Source organism: Rhinolophus ferrumequinum, chromosome 20, assembly GCF_004115265.2.
Source record: "Rhinolophus ferrumequinum isolate MPI-CBG mRhiFer1 chromosome 20, mRhiFer1_v1.p, whole genome shotgun sequence".
Classification (NCBI taxonomy): Eukaryota; Metazoa; Chordata; class Mammalia; order Chiroptera; family Rhinolophidae; genus Rhinolophus; species Rhinolophus ferrumequinum.
The window spans coordinates 9,074,970-9,091,369 of NC_046303.1; the positions used below are offsets into that span (position 1 = coordinate 9,074,970).

At 44.4% G+C, this 16,400-nt stretch overlaps 1 protein-coding gene across 2 annotated transcripts in view; it reads right to left on the bottom strand.

Moving 5' to 3' along the window:
* Positions 1 to 602: 602 nt before the first annotated feature.
* Positions 603 to 16,400, bottom strand: part of NPSR1 (neuropeptide S receptor 1) — a 107,139-nt gene continuing 91,341 nt past the window's right edge. Inside the window, exons 6-9 of one of the 2 annotated variants that reach the window (XM_033087989.1) lie at positions 11,934 to 12,010; positions 4,468 to 4,554; positions 1,531 to 1,699; positions 603 to 708 (exon numbers count right to left, since the gene is read on the bottom strand). In XM_033087989.1, the coding sequence (XP_032943880.1) occupies positions 603 to 708; positions 1,531 to 1,699; positions 4,468 to 4,554; positions 11,934 to 12,010 (439 nt within the window). Of the gene's footprint in view, positions 709 to 1,524; positions 1,700 to 4,467; positions 4,555 to 11,933; positions 12,011 to 16,400 lie in introns of both variants that reach the window. The other variant, XM_033087990.1, reaches the window with a different exon arrangement.

Consider the following 16,400-nt stretch of genomic DNA (forward strand, 5'->3'; position numbering starts at 1 on the left):
TTCTCTGAAGAGCCAGCAGTTGTGTGTCAACTTGTTTGTTTATACAATGGGACTGAGAAGATGGCTGCTGCCAACACACCAATCTGCAAACCAAGATCATCTGCAGAGGAAACACTAAATCCCAATGCCTGGAGATGCATTCGTTGGCATTTCAAGGACAAACATCTTCTTGGCTACAACTACTGAACCTCCAATCCAAGGCTGGGCTGGGTGCGGGGGAATGTAGGCCTCTGTAAGTCTTTTATTTACGTCTTAAATTGCAATCGGAAGACTCATGAACAACCATGCTTCTTTTAGTCCCCTCTGCTTGCCTAAGCTTGGCCCCTGGGCCAGTGATGTCTCTGCCCATAGGGTTCTGGTGCTGACCAGTGGGAAGGAGGAGACAACTTTCCTGCTGCATGAATAGTGGGTGATCCCGTATTGGCTAATACTTGCTGATGCAGGTGACACAAACTTATTAGGATGTTTGCTTTGTCCATCCCCCAAGAAATGAAAGGAGCATGGTGAAGAAGTTGGTTCAGGCCCCATGCAGACGCCCAAGGTGGTGAGGGGGACCCAGGAGAGCTGATGCGCTCAGCTTAGCACTACCTCTGCCCCGGGATCTAGATGAATTCTGGCTTAGACAGAGCCTGCATCTCGTGCCTCTCGATTCTCTCCCGGCACGTCATTTTGGAATCCCGTGATCTTTGCTTCCTAGAGAAAGAATAAAACAGGGAGGGAAAATAATTTGACTTAATGAAAAGGGAAATAAGAACATTCAGAGAGAATAGTTGTGGCAAATGAATTAAGGGTCAGACACTGTGCTAAGCACTTTCCACGTAATACCCCCACTTTCCTTCCCCACTAATCATAGCCCTCATTCCCACTAGTCAGCACAAGAGCCTGTTGAACAGACATCACTGGCCAAGAGATAGGCACTGCTATTAGCCCCATTTAACAGGTGAGCAAACTGAGATTTATGATGTTAAATAACTTGCCCAAGGTCACAGGTAGCTATGAATCCACATTGGCAGGATTTGGACCTCAGCCACGGGGTCAAACCCAAGCTTTAAACCGTTCTATTATTCTATTTCCTATGGATTTCTCCACCTACTTCCTGTGGCTTGTTCAGGAACACAGCTGAAAAACAGAAAAGGATGGAGCTGTGCAGGTGGGATCTAATGTCAGCTCTGTTACTAATTATTTCTATACCCTCACTACTACTGTCACTTAGCGTCATGAGCCTTTATTTATCTGGAAGGTGATAAGAATGGTCCATGTCTTGCTATCACTACAGCATCGTATTGAGGCAATTCTCTGAACAGAAGAAAGATCTATGTGTGACCTGATTGAGACAGTTGCCATAGAAGGTGGTTCAGGAGAAAGAGCCTGGGCCACAGCCTGGGCCTGGGTTTGCCTTTGTTAAACTAGCAGGACCTTTCGGGCCCTGAAGTGTCTCATGTCTAACCTGCTGGGGAGTTCTGGAATGAAGAAGATACACATTGAAGTCCCAGCGCAGTGGGCGTCGGCGTGTGTGATCCTTACCTGCTCCACATGGAGCTGCTGAAGATGCAGTAGATGAGAGGATTGATAGCGCTATTCAAAGTCGGCAGGTTCTGAATGATCACAGAGGCATAGAAGCGCTCCTTGGTGTCTGGAAGGAAGCTGAAATTGTCCAACATGTCGAAGAGGAAGTACGGACTCCAACAGCAGATGAAGGCTGGGGAGGAGAGAGTCAGGAACACCATGGCGGGCCGGAACCAGGGGGTGCTCTGCGTGGGCCCTGACTGGAGCCTCAGCTAGGAGGTTGCTGAGCACCCGGGATCTCTCAGAAAGGTGTAAAATAGCTGGGTGTGTGAACATTCGTGTCATATTTACTTAAAGACATACACATGTGCACATGCACACAAATACATCCCACAGATACATTTCCAAACTAGGACATTTCCTGGGGCTTCTCTATCTGTAAAGGGAAGGTCCGATTTGATCATGGTTGTGACCCTGTTGAAAGCTTGGGAACTTCTGAGCATGGAAGGGCAAAATTGCCTTTTGGGAGCATTTTGAAAATCTGTGTGTTTATGTATTTGAGGGTGTGTTTGTTGGGGCGTGGCTCTGGTTTATCCAGAGAGGCCAGTTCCCTTGTGTGATGCAGGGCGGTCCCCCCCATGCCCCATGCATCCTTTGAATTCCCACCTGGACATTTACATAGCAAGAAAACCCTATTTGTAATGATCACAGTTTATTTTGCATAGGAATGCAAATATTTTTAATAAATATAGACTTTTCTAGAAATGCAGTTCCCTTGCAAATGAGGAATGATTACTTCGTTTAATTTGGAACATTAGCAGGGTTTGTTCACCTGCTCAGAAAAATCAAATCACCGACAGCAATCTGCTAAATTTTTTATGTTTCCATGAAAACACACCTGTATTGGTTTTCATTGGTAACCATTGCGACGTCTAGCTGACTGCTTCATTATTCTTCCAGGGTAGCTTTGCCCAAGTATGTGCACACTGAACTCTGTATTGTTTTATTATAAATTATTTTCTTTCTATTCCTCCTTTATATTATTACATATTGGTTGTTTAAGAATTATGTAAAGTCAATAGTATTATGTATACATTCTGTTTCAGGATGGTAGAGAGGCATTGCACAATATTTGTTACAGAAAGGGCTGTTTTGGTCTGCTTGGGCTGTGGACATTGGCTGACGCTCTTGTGGGGTTTCCCTGCTCTCTGACTTAAAGGACCCCAAGTCCTGAGCATGTGGTTCCTCATTACGAAAGGTTATGTTGGCTCAGGAACACACGTACAAGGTATGCTTCCTGAGTGAGACTGCAGTGGATGTGGGTCTGTGCTACTGATTGCGAAGGCAAGGGAGTGTTTGCTTTACTTCCGAAGCTTCTGGGATAGGCTTTTGAGCCCTGGTGGGTCATCTATGCTTTATCCCCAGGTCTGCCTACAGTGTTGTTTTGTGCCTATATTCTCCCGGCTGAGTCACACCATGTGTGGTCTGTTTGGCATTTTGCTGTTGTGTTTTCAAATGGTGAGGATAGCTGTTTTGGTAACTTGACGCAGCTAACAGGAGGGCTATGCTTTCTCAGACCTCCCAAGGGTCACACGAGAGGTAGGGAGGGGTCGTATTTGAGCCACATAAAAAAGAAATCCCACAAACCCCCTTCCTTTTGCATATCCTCGTTCATTCCTTCATTCACCAAACATTAATTAAGCACCCAGAATTTGGGGGCCCTATTAAGGCCGTGGTGATATATTGTAAGGAGCACCAAAGTACAAGTCTTTGCTCGCACGGAATTATGACTCCAGCAGGAGAGACAGACAATAAGCAGATCAATATATATCTGAGAATGTCAGATGGAAGTAGGAATATGGAAAGAAAAATAAAGCAGAGTAATGGCTACAGGAGGGCTGTTTCAGACTAGTCAAGAAACCCTTTGTAAGGAAGTGGTATTGCTGGGAAAGAAATGATGTGAGGGGTGAGCCATGCCGCCACCTGAAGGCAGACTGAAGGAGGACTTGTGTGGAAAAGGGAGTGGGGAGGTGGGACTGTTACTAGGGTTCCTGCTGAGAGCTATTATTATACAGCTATTGAATGTGCAGAGGATCCAGTCCAGGGGGATCTTTGTGGGGGAGGGGAGCAAAATTGGAGGAGCAAAATTCTTGAGTAGGCAGATAGGGTTGGAATTCAGGCTCCAGTGAACATTTTGGACATAGAAAGAAGCAGTGCCAGTTTATCCACAGAAGTCAGAGAAAAGACAGAGCACACGATAGAGACGCTTCCCATCGGAGCAGGTGAAGGCAGGAGAAGGAGGACATCTAGTCTGTATACTTGTATTTTTCCAGTGAAACAAGAATCGAGGTCATTAGCTGAGGGGGACTAATGGAGAGGAAGTTTGGAAGGCTTGAGAATAACAAAGAACACACACCAATCTGACACATATTAGGTGCTCTAGAAATAACCTGAGATGAGGTGACTTAATGGGTCTTAAGAATAGAAAGAAAGGAAAAGAAAAAGGGAGAAGACAGGAGAGTGAGAGAGAAGAGAAAGCATCCATTATGGAGGAATTTATAGTGACCTTGAAATTAAATACCCAGAAGAAATGGGGTGCCACTTCTGCCCCCCTTTTAGTCATGAACTTCAGCCCTGAGGGAGACAATGTCTTAAAGCAACAGCGTCAGCTGGTGACAGTGAACATCAGCTTCATCTAGTAATCAGATTTTCTCCAAATCATCCACCCCAGGGCCTTGGTGGACAACTATATTGATAAAGAGAGGAATTAGGAAACAAATGTCATCCTTTGACGGAGCTACAAATAGACTAAGTTCCATAGACTCCTCTCCAATCAGACAGAGGTAAAAGTGCCCCTAGAAAAGTTCCTTCCTCCGGTGGGCTCTCCACCACCAGCCCCGGGTACAAGTTTGCGTTTGGAATGTCCACTCAGTTCTGCAACACCAGGAGAGGTGTCCCTACCGAGAATGATGACCATGCTGTACTTGACGGCCTTGATTTTTGCCTTTGAGATGAGCCCTCGGTTGTAACTGGTGCACAGCTTTCCATCTGCAGATACAAAAAGGGAATGGTAAAAGGAAGTGCTGTTTCTGCCAACACGAACATGGAAGTTAGTCCCCTGCTGTCACAGGACCCCTTATATCCTGCTTACCTATGCCCAGGAGGGCCTCCTTGGATATTTTCAAGTAAAGACGGTTCTGCGCTGGATGTTGGAAACTATGCCATTTGCAGATTAATATAAAATGCAAATGGATTGGGACATCCGGACTCTCTCAAGAGGTCGGCTGAAGGCCCTAAATCAACTGAAGCTGGAATTAGCCGTGTGACCACAGGGGGCGATGCTGGGACACCCATCTGGTTGCTTCAGCAACCTAGGGCAAAGCCATTTTCGCAGAATGGTTGCTCCAGACTAAGTAAGTCATTCATCTAACTCTGAAACTCCACTCTCAACAGAAGCTCAAACCAGGGCAATAAAAAACAAAAACTAAAGCCTGTCCCAAATAGGGGCTTGGGTATAAATGCAATCCCACGTGGGCTGTTTGCTGGTAATCACGTAAGGGGTAAATGTAAAAATCCATTAGAATATCAGACGGAGACAATACTTTTTTTTTTCATTCCTATATCCTTATCCTCTAAACTTAATGAGTGATTCATATCTGTTGAATGAATTAACATAAACCTCTTTCTAGTCAAGAAGTGGTAACAATAAAGGTTGATTCGGATGGGCAGAATTCAGTGCAATAGCTCTTAGTAAAAGGAGAGGATGGATGCCAAGCTTGGGGATGGAGACACTGGACGCAAGGTCCCTTGACACTGGAAAAGTTTTTACTGTCAGGGCTTCTGCCATCTCATATGGTGCCTTTGTGAAAACTGGGAAAGGGTGCCCTTCCTCTGGATGGATGATGCACTCCTTCCCCAGAGCACACCTTAGTGAGGGAAGCATGGATAGGATGCCAGCCCCAGGCATGTTCAGCTAGGTCCACTGATGGGGACTCAGTGGGCACCACCGTGGTGGTGACCCAGGCCAAAGGCCTCCCAGGGAACCTAAGTCATCTGAGGCAGGGCAGGCGTACACTAGAGGCCAACTGCTGTGCTCACATGTCCTCTCCACTGCTCAGATTTCATGTTTAAAATGTATTTTAATCCCCAGGGAAATTGGCCTGAAGTTCACTTTGCACTGCTCATTCTGTCTCCTCTCCAACCCAGTCCAGCCCAGTCCGACAGGCATAGCACATTTGCTAAGAGGTAAGAACTGAACAAAATAGGCTAAAATAGAGTTCCTGTTCTCTAGGAACTTCCGATCTAGTATGAAAGACCAGACACTCCCCACAAGGCTGGATGAGATGAGAGAGATGAAAAGCAGCTATGAACAAAGAAGAGAGCCATCCCCCGAAGACTACTGGGGAGGCTGAGTGGCAGATTCCAAAGGCGGAGCTGGGGGTGTGGGCGTGGAACTGGGAAAGACCCATGCAGCAGAGGGAGCATCCTCAGCCAGACGCAGAAACAAGATGCAGGGTGTGTTTGGACTCCGCGCGTCCTCCTGCTTGGCTGGAGCCTGAGAGCACATTGGGTTTGAGGGTGAGGAAAGAACTGAGGCCCAAGTGGGAAGACCTGGAATGCTTTCCTGAGTTTGGGCTGAATTTCTGAGGCAGCACCAAGCCATTGACGGTTCTGAGTGTTGTCACAGAGTGAACATTTACTCCTTGAAGAGGACAAACTGTTATCGGGAACAACAGGAATAAGGGCCGTTTTATGTGCAATGAGCTGAAATGCTAATTATAATTGATTTTTAAATTTCTTAATGTATACCCTGTGAGACCACTCTTAGGGCCTTCAAAGTATTCTGTGCATCACAGAACCACAAAACTTCGGTGGTGTGAGGAAGCAAAGGCTTCGGAGGCATTTACAGCAGTGGTTCTCAAGTGGGGGCAATATTGCCCCCCCCCCGGGATTGATTTGGCAACGTCTGGACACATTTTTGGTTGTCGTATTGGAGGGAGGGGACTACTGGCATTTAGTAGGTAGAAGCTGGGAATGCCGCTAAACACCCTTTAATGCATAGGACAGCTCCCCGCAACTATCCAGTCTAAAACAGTGATAGTGCCACGGTTGAAAAACCTTGATTTCCAAGGTGGTATCTTGGGAAAGACACAGACTTCAGGATCAGACCTGAATACATCCCCCAGGTATACCAATTACTAGCTGTATCCCCAGCCTCAGTTTCCCCATTTAAAATGTGAGACGTAAAACACCAAATTCACAAATTTATTTTGAGGATTAAAAGAAAATAATGTATTCGGGATGCCAAGCCCCGTGACGAGAATGTCAATTCCTTATTAGTTGGGATGAATGAGGTTTTACAGTATTTCAGGAGGAATATGAGCTGCCTTTATGGAAGAGAACAGAAGGTATTGCTGCATTTAGATTATTTATTATACAATGTTGTTATCTGTGTATAAGAATTATAGACATCCAAAAATTAGCAGGGTGGGATTACACCCATGCAATGTAAGTAAAAAAAAAAAATCCAGCAGATCAAATTACATCCATCCCATTTGCTGGATTATCAGCTGCTCCTAAACTGTGTGGCTCTGAAGACTTAGTTGGTTTTTCAGAAAAGTTCTTGAGAATGACATTTGTGAAATGTCTGAAATCTGCTTAAAATGGAGACTTGCAGTACTTTCCACAGGGCCACTGGGTGACAGTTCGAGGAACCACCTGCCCTTCAATCTCTGAATGAGATCAGTGAACCGCGTCTTTAATCTGACCACTCTAGGAAATGCAAAGCCTCCAGCTTCTAAAGATGACTCTTCAAAGACAGGCGAGCTACAAAATGCCCGTAATTCTCCTTTATTGGGAGATAAAAGGATTATTTCTGCCCAGGCCTTGGCACGGAGCTGGAGTGAAAAGCAGTTAAATTCAGCCGTCACTGTGCATTAATAGCTGGAGGAGCCGAGAGGCAGCAGGTCCATTAGATTCAGGACTGGAAGCTGCGCACTAATCTGCCTTAGGCTGTTTTAGCTCAAGTACGCGTCCCTGAGGGTGGCGCGGGGAGGGGCACGCTGGAAATTAGTCTCCGAGCGGCCGGTTCCTGCTCTCACATTTCATGCCCCTTGCAGAGGCACGGGGAAGCCGTCCTTCTTGTGAGCACCTGAAGGGGCAGCAGTCGTCATCCTGGATTTAAAAATAAGGCCGCATTTATTCCTGGCGGGTTGGGGGCGCCATCCGTGGACCCGTAATAAGTGCAGGTTCTTTGTCAACAAGGAAGTCTACTTAGTGATGTTTTCAAATAAATAGTTTTCATATGTTGGGAACTTGATTGATTTATAAAGTTAAACATATTTTTAGAAGTTATGCCTGGTTTCTAAAATTTTTGAAACTTGAAATTCATGTTTGATTTCCGATCCATGATGGCTTATCTACAAATATAACCCAAATGTTAAATATTTTTAGCACATATGTCTCATCTGCTTAACTAAGGGACTTTGGCTACTTCCTTCCTTCAGTTTTTTTTTTTTTTTTTGACTCTCTAGCCAACCACAGGCGGTATGACCTAACTCACAGCCTTTTCCGTTCCTCAGCTCCTCAGCTCAGGGGGAACCAGGAACCCTGACAGGCCTCAAATAATTGTGGCAGAGACAGGTTAGCTATTCATCAAATCCTTTCCTTTTCCCCCTGGAGCACAGAGCTAGACTACATTTCCCAGCCTCCCTTTCAGCAGGGTGTAGTCATGTGACTAAGTTCTGCCTATAGGAACATGGGAAGAATCCATGTATACCAGTCCCAAGCCTGACTCAGATAAACCACCTGAGAAATCCTCCATCCTCTCTTCTCCCCACCCTGCCTGCTGGATGCTGAAGGGTACCTAAGTAGCCATCTGTTTTACGTGGCACCGTCTGTATCTGCTTGAGTTTCTGAATGACTGTGTGGAGCAGTGTCCTTCCCTTTGACCTTTAATTAAGCAAAGGTCAACTGGACTTTAATTAAGCAAGAAACAAACTTCTGTTTTGTTAGGACTACTGTACTTTAGGGTTTCTCTGTTGTAGCTGGTAGTGTTTCCTTAACTAAAGCAGAAATTGGTACCTCATAAGCAGTGCTGTCATAAAACCTAAAACATGTGGCATTGGTCTAGTGGGCAGGCAGCAGGTGGCAAGAAAACTCATACTGGAAGCTGGGACACTAGAGATGCATTTAGTAGAAGGGTCACATAGGATGCCTGGGAAGGCAGAATCTGTGCCTACTGAGCCTAAGGCCCAAAGCACAGGGTTGGTGTACTACTCAGGGCTCTCCAGAGAAATAAAACCAATAGGAAACACATGTACATACATAATGACAATGACGCTGGCTGTGGTTCCCAAATTAAGCTGTAACATTGAAAAGTTTTAGCCAGCAAAGACCCATTATGAATCATTCCTGAGGCAAAGAGCAGACTAAGGATGTGGCCTCCCACCTACTACTTCTGATGGCTGTAAGCTAGCTTCCATTAAGCTGAGACACAGATTGAGTGAGGAAGCAAAGAACAAGTCAGACCTGAGAAGTATATTATGGAAGACTTTTTGGATATGGTTGCGGGCACATGAAACTGACTGGAAGCAAATATCAGAAGCCTATTACGTTTTTGAGAAATAATAATTGCCAAATAAACCATGAGCTTTATATCTTTGTCAAGACTTAGAAATATCAGACTTTAAAATTTTTATTAATCCGGGGGTAGAAAATTGTATCTAACTGAGATTTAAATGTGTATTTTCCTGATTATCAGTGAGGCTGAGAATCTTACTTTTGGCCGTCACTCTTTCCCATCTGTGAAATGCCTTTGTCTTACTCATTTATTTTTTCTGTTTATCTTTAAAAAAATTCTCTTTAAATTGATTCTTAGGACTTCACATATGGATACTAATCTTTTCCCAGGTATATGTGTTGCAGATAGTTTCTCCCACTTTGTGGTTTGCTTCACCTTATACATATTAACAGAGTCAAAGTTGTCCATCATTTCTTTTCTGATTTAAGGTATCTTTTACCTTGTTTAAGAAATTTTCCTTACCCCAGTGTCATAAAGATATCACCCTACATTTTCTTTAAAAAATTTTAAAAGACAAACATTTCACACTTAAGTTTCTAATTCACCTGGAATTTGTTTTGTCTGTGAATCGAGGTAAAGATCAAATTTCATTTCTTTCCCTATGATCTTCCAACATATACCAACTTCTCATATATGTGTAGGTCTGTTTTGGGGCTGTTTTATTTTTTATTTGTCTACTGTATTGTGTCAATACCACACCCTATTAATCTCTCTGACTTTATGATAAATCTTAATATTTAGTACAGTAAACCTCTCCTCTCTCGTTCTACTTCTCCAGAAGTGTCTCAGCTATTCTTGGTTCTTGAAATTCTTGTATATATTTTTAAATTGGCTTGTCAAGCTCAATAAAATGTCCCACTTCAATTTTGATTGGAATTGTGGATCAGTTGGGGAGAACTGACATCTTTATGCTGTTGAGTCTTACTATCCACAAACATGTTGTAAGATTCATTTATGTATGTCTTTATATTTTTTCATGAAGTTCTTTATAGTTTTTGCTAAATGCAGTTGTTTACATTGAAGCTATTTTACCCACATGTACTGAGCAAGAAAAGTGCTAAGGGCAGTTAATGGGCTTATCTTACATTGATTTAGCTAGAAGTCAACAGGACTCAAATCATTCCTCATCCAAAGCCTTTTGCTCTAACTCATTCTACCTCATTTAATTTGAAACATGCAATTTGGATATAGTATGAATCACATCATATCTTCTAAGTCATAATGGCCAGACATAGTTATATCCAGATATGTTACACTTTGTCTAGCTCCTGGGTGCCCCTTCCCCACCTCCTGCCCCCATGCAATTAATCTTCTATTTTATAGGAACAGATAGATACCCCTGGACATCAAGAGCATGCTTGTTTATGAAAGACAACAATGCACAAGTTTGGAAATCTCCTCTTCTCTACCTCTTGTTCTCCACACTTGTTTGTGGGAGTCTCCCAATCATTTATTAAATAGTTCTTTTTTTCCCTTCTTTCTGTCAGCCTTTGTGGGGGAGAAACTAGACATATTTGGCAGTGAGAAGAGTGGCTATTAAACTAATGATGACTTGAATTTTGCAGCCTGTGTTTACAAAGAGAGCTTCTGTTCACACTAATCATTGCTGATGTCCCTTGTTGATGAGCAATAATCCTTGCGTGCTCACACCACTGGAGATTCTATTTACCAGCCAACTCCAGAGCTGCTTGGCTGTAACGACAGCCAGGAAATAAGTGAGTTCCATTTATGAATAAGATACAGAAAGTATACGGGCTTTTGAGAGTACCGTCTGCTGCTCATTCCAGAACAGGGTCACTGATGGTGATATAAAGATATAGAGAACTGAAAAATAGGGATAATGGAGCTATAAATTTGTATTAAAGAATGAAAACTCATGGTAGCAATTTCCACCTTTAGGGAGGGATAATGACATACTGTATGTCAATGGCAAAACAGATCTCTATGTGGCTGTGCAATGTTTCAGAGACTAGAGGACGGGAACCCAAGAGTACAGGGACTAGAAAATCTAGTAACAGGGAGATATGGGAGACACTGGAAAGAGACAGGGGCCCAACCACAGTGGTGAAAGGTTGGTGAGAAAGGGGTGGCAGGAGATACCTTGGGTGGTGGGGTAGCTGATAGAATGTGGACACCTTTTAACACCTCAAATTGCCAGCAACATTTGCTCTGTTCATTTCTGTGAGAGATGAACTCAAGGAGAATGAGGTAGATTCCATGGCCCATTGGACCAGGAGCAGAGCGACAAGAAAGCTTTAGGCCTCCAAGTCTCAGGACCGGCCGCGTAGTTGGTCTGCATTGAGGTTTACTGAAACAAAACTGGGGAAGGTTATAGCGGTGATCTCAGGCTCAGTCTGGTGGGAGCTAGAGTGTTGGGACAGTGAGGAAAGCGTGACCCATGCTTTGATTGGCTTAGGACTGTTCTCTGGAGAGATGGCAGTTTTCTGTGTCTGTGAACTCAAGCCCAACAGAAATGTGTGTCCTCTTGCTGAATGTATGGTGATTTCCTCGGACAGTCCTCTCTTTTCATCCCAGAGTCCTCCAGGGTGCTTCACAGCCAGGCCTGAGACACTGGGGCCACCCTAAATCCTGGCTCTAGTGCTGCTTGGAGAGACTCTGCTGCTACAGCTTGGCCAGACCCAAAAACCCCAGTTTTTTTGGAGACCAGGTGGAGAAGGCAGAGCCTGCCCGGAACAGCTTTTGGTGGTTCGATATGCCTGCTGTGCCTGATCTAACAGAGCACGCATGTTATAGCCAGAGCCCAAGCTGACATTTGTGAGAGGGAAACCTCAGCAGAGGCCAAATTAGGCAAGAGTTAGGTAATGCATGTTGGAAACTTACTTACCTGAGCAGTTGGAAATCACCATCTCACAGCCTTTGCTTTTGATCCAAATGGTTCGGATCACAATGGCATAGATGACACTGTGGAAAAAAGCAAAGGTAACATTAAAATAGCTGGTGGGTCCCTAGTGTGATACAGAGAGAGGACCACTCCCACTTCCTGAGTGCGAGGAATGGAGGGCGGGGTCCCTTAACCATGCATGCCCTCTGTATTTGCTGATTATGGAATCACAGCAAATTGACATTGAAAGCCACCATTTGGATCATTTGGATACAGCTCCTTCTTTTTCTGGTGTGGAGGCTAGGACTGGTGGAGTTAAATTTCTGTAAGATAACCTGGGTCGTTAGAGGTATAGCTGAGATTAGAATCTAAACACAGGGTTTGGGGTCAGAAAGGTTTAGATTTGTGACTGGCTCTACTACTTGCTAGTTGTACGACCTTGACTTTAGACAGTCTTTCCCGTGGCCCCATCATTCCTGCCTTCTGTGTGCATGGCTTTGTGTGTCCTCTCCCCATGAGGGTGGCAGGAACTGTGGCTTGTTTCTAATCAATGCATTGGCATGGAATCATATTCATGGTTCCATCACAGTATAGTGCTTACTGTGCTTCCCCGAAAATAAGACCCAGCTGGACCATCAGCTCTAATGTGTCTTTTGGAGCAAATTAATATAAGACCCGGTATTATATTATGTTACCCAGTCTTATTTTACTATAATATAAGACTAAGTCTATATAATATAGTATAATGTAATGTAATGTAATGTAATGTAATGTAATGTAATATAATATAATAAAATATAAGACTGGGTCTTATATTAATTTTTGCTCCAGAAGATGCATTAGAGCTGATGGTCTGGACAGGTCTTATTTTCGGGCAAACATGGTAATAGGGATCTTGACCAGTTAGTTCTGGGCATTGGGGAAGCTTTCCCAGCGGAAGTGAAGTTTCAGCTAGGATCTGAAGGATAAAATGGTTTTTAACTGTGGTGGTGAAGGGATGATCATTCAAGTAAAGGGAGCAGTATGTGCAAAGGTTCAGAAGTAGGAGAGAGCACGACACGTTCAAAGAACGTAGAGAAAACCAGTGGCTGAAACACGTGCATAGGCAGTTTGTGTGGCCTAAGACGAGGATGGAGCGTGAGGTAAGGACCAGAGCATGCAGGGCTTTGTGCACAGAGTCAGAGCTTTTGGACCTTGTTCGGAAACTATGGAAATTCAATGAGGGGCTCTTAGCAGGAAAGTGAAATGGTTGGTCAACGCTTTTTTCAAAGATCAGACATTTTTCAGTGTGTATAACTTGTTTCTATATAGACGTATATGCTGGTGTAGGAATTGAACATTCCTGGAAAAGTATACAACAAATTCTTAGCAGTGCTACTTCTGAGGACAGGATGGAGGGTGAGGTGGGGTGGGAGGAATATTTTTATTTCATACCCTTTTGTATGCTTAACAATTTTCCAAATAATGGCTCTGGCCGTCGTGTGGAGTAGGGATTGAAAAGCGGTACGAGTAGATAGGGAGCTATTGCACTGGACGGAATGAAAGATGGCAGTATCATGGGAGCGTAGACCGACTCAATTGTCCTCGAATTTTATTCCGTCTTTTTGTGAAATGACTACAGTAGCGCGGCCTGATGATGGGGTGGAGGGACTATGCTCCAGAAGCAACTCAAGCTACTTGGTGCAGGAATCCTGAGATGCGAGCGAGGGCTCTCGTGCCTCACTTCTCACTCCAGAGCCCACGTAGGGGATGGTCGGAAGGGGAGCAGTCCGTGTCGAGCTCTGCTGTGTGTCAGTCCCTCTGTGAAGTGCTTTACATCTGGTCTCATTCATTTCATTGGTTAACACAGTGCTCGGCACCGGATGCTAAATGCTTACTACATGTCGATTGTGGCTTTTGTGTCCTACACATCCTTATTTTATAACTGCATGTGTGAACAATGGGGATTAGAGTGTATTGTCCCCGTGTTATGGATGACAACGCGGAGGTCCCATGGCTAGGAAGTGTCAGAGGCCACATTCGAATCAAGGTCTGCCGGCCACCAAAGCTCTGATGTAACGTTGCGATGAAAACAGTGTCGATTTGCTCACCACAACAGTTAACTAGGAACTGTGCTGAGCCCTTCATGGAAATTACCTCATTTAATCGCTCAGACAACTTTATATGGTGGGTGCTAGTAGTATTCTCATTCTCAAGATGTGAAAGCTTCCGTGACTTGTGTGAGTTTACACAGCTAGAGAACGGCAGAGCTGGACCATAGCCTACCTGGGTCTCTGACTGAAAAGTCTTGTTAACCAGCGTGTCTCTCAGAAAGGGGGGTGTACAGGCTCCTTTGGGGGCGTGTATTTGAGCTACGTATGCCATATATGGTTCTAGTTACTCCCTGAATGCCTTCTTTGATCTCTAGACCAGGTTAGCACCCCCTGCTAGGGGTCCCACTGAACTATCTATTTACCTTACCATCATACTCATAACACTGCGTTATAACTGCTCCCTTAATTGGCTGCCTTCTCTGTTAGACAAGACAGTTTTTGAACCCAGACATCATGTATGTCCTGTCATTTCTGTATCCCCCTTGGCTGGCGCAGTGTCTGGCAGAGGGTGGGTGTCTTACAGGTATTTCTAGAAATAATGAGTAAGTGGAAATAGGCATGAGTCAGGGCTCACAAGCATATCTGTGTATAGCTGGGCTCAGGGGGATATGAAGGCAGAACAAACTTTTGGGGGGAAATGTAGGAACAGCTTGATACTTAAGAGCTAAGAAAAACTTAAAGTTCTGATACATATAGTCCATCGGCACCAGGTATGATAGGCTCCCAGGAGAGAGAAAGTCAAAGGGATGGCCTGAGTAACTCAGTTGGTACCACTGAATTAACTGAGATTTCTTAAATGTCCCTGAACAAAAGCTCGTTATGATGACTTCAGAGTTCAGATCAATTCACTGGTGTCTAGAATCAGAAAGTATGGACCATCGGGCATCAGTCAGAATGCTTTTTGTAGCTAGTCGCAGAAAACTCCCAATTCAAATTGGCCTAAGCAATTAGAATACTTTTTATCTCTCATATTTCTAGTCTCAAAGGGTCAAAGCTGAACTTCAGCAACTTGGGTCATTTCCATCCCTTTCTTTTTTCTTTTCGGTGTGGATGTCTTTCTAAGTCAGGCTGTAGCAATTCCAGGTGTCAATCCAGAGACAGCAATGTCCAGAAAAAGAGGAGAAGCCATCCTCTCCTGGACTTGTTTTCTAAGAATGGAGAAATCTTTTCCGAAAGCTCTTCAGAAGACACTCCCTCAAGTCGCGTTGGCTAGAATTGGATCATATGGTCATTCCTGAGCCATTCACCTGTCTGGGGGCGGGGTTGCCATGAGTGACTTAGGGTGGAATGGATATTGGGAATCCAATCACAAACCTCTACCATAACCTAGCAAAGCAGTGAAAATGACTTCTTCAAAAGACGTAACTCTTGCCATTGCTCAAGTAACAGTATACAGGATATCACTTCCCTCATTGATATGACAGGTGATCCTCCTTGGTCTTGGACCTCATGTCCCGGGGGCCCTTTAACCCACCTTGGCCTTGTACTCTACAGAGCTGTGACAACCTCAGCACGGGGCTTTCTCACGCTCTGATCCCCATTCTCCAAGCAAAATAAATGTATATGTGTGTGTACCTCACAGAGATAAAAGTGATAAGATAATCGGAAATCCATTAAGTAGCAAGAAAATAACCACAGCTAAAGTAATGCAATTACACCAGAGCTAATAACCTTCCCAGCAACAGTTAGACAGTTACATCAAGGGAATTTTGGAACAACAGAACTTGTGTTGACCCAGGAAAACAATGTATTGTTTTTATCGTCAGTCATTACGCTTTCAAGTCCTGAGAGCCTGATTTAACTGGTGGCAGAACAGCTAAATCTTGATTCCTACACAGCTCTCTCGTGAGTGTGCCTCAGACAATGGAACTCCTTCCATCCTTTCTCATTCCCTCCCTGTCTGCCTTTCTTCTTCTCTCCCATCTTTTTTTCTTACTTCTTTCTTTCCCTCCACATATATTGATGGAGGATCTACTACATGCCAGAAATTTCCATATCAGGTGTGTGCGTGAGAGAGACAGAGTGATGTGACACCTCTGTCTTGTGATTGGAGCAGTGGATAGTGGATCCGGGAGGCTTATTCAGTCCAACATGTATGGCTGTCTATTGTGGAGCGGATTTGGAATCCAGAACTTAAGAGACAACAGTTCCTGTATTCAAAGAGATGCAGCCACACAAGCTTCCTGTACACAAGCCGGCGATGACACTACCACAAGCCTCCAAGGTGACACGGACAGCTAAGGGTGAAGGTTGGGAAGGGAGCACCTGAAGCAGTACTTGGTGTAGGATTGGCAGGGAAGGCTCCACGTGGACTGGGTGTGTGAAAGGAGACATGAAGAGTGTGGAGCCGTTTGTCGGAAGGAGGGCACATGAGTTT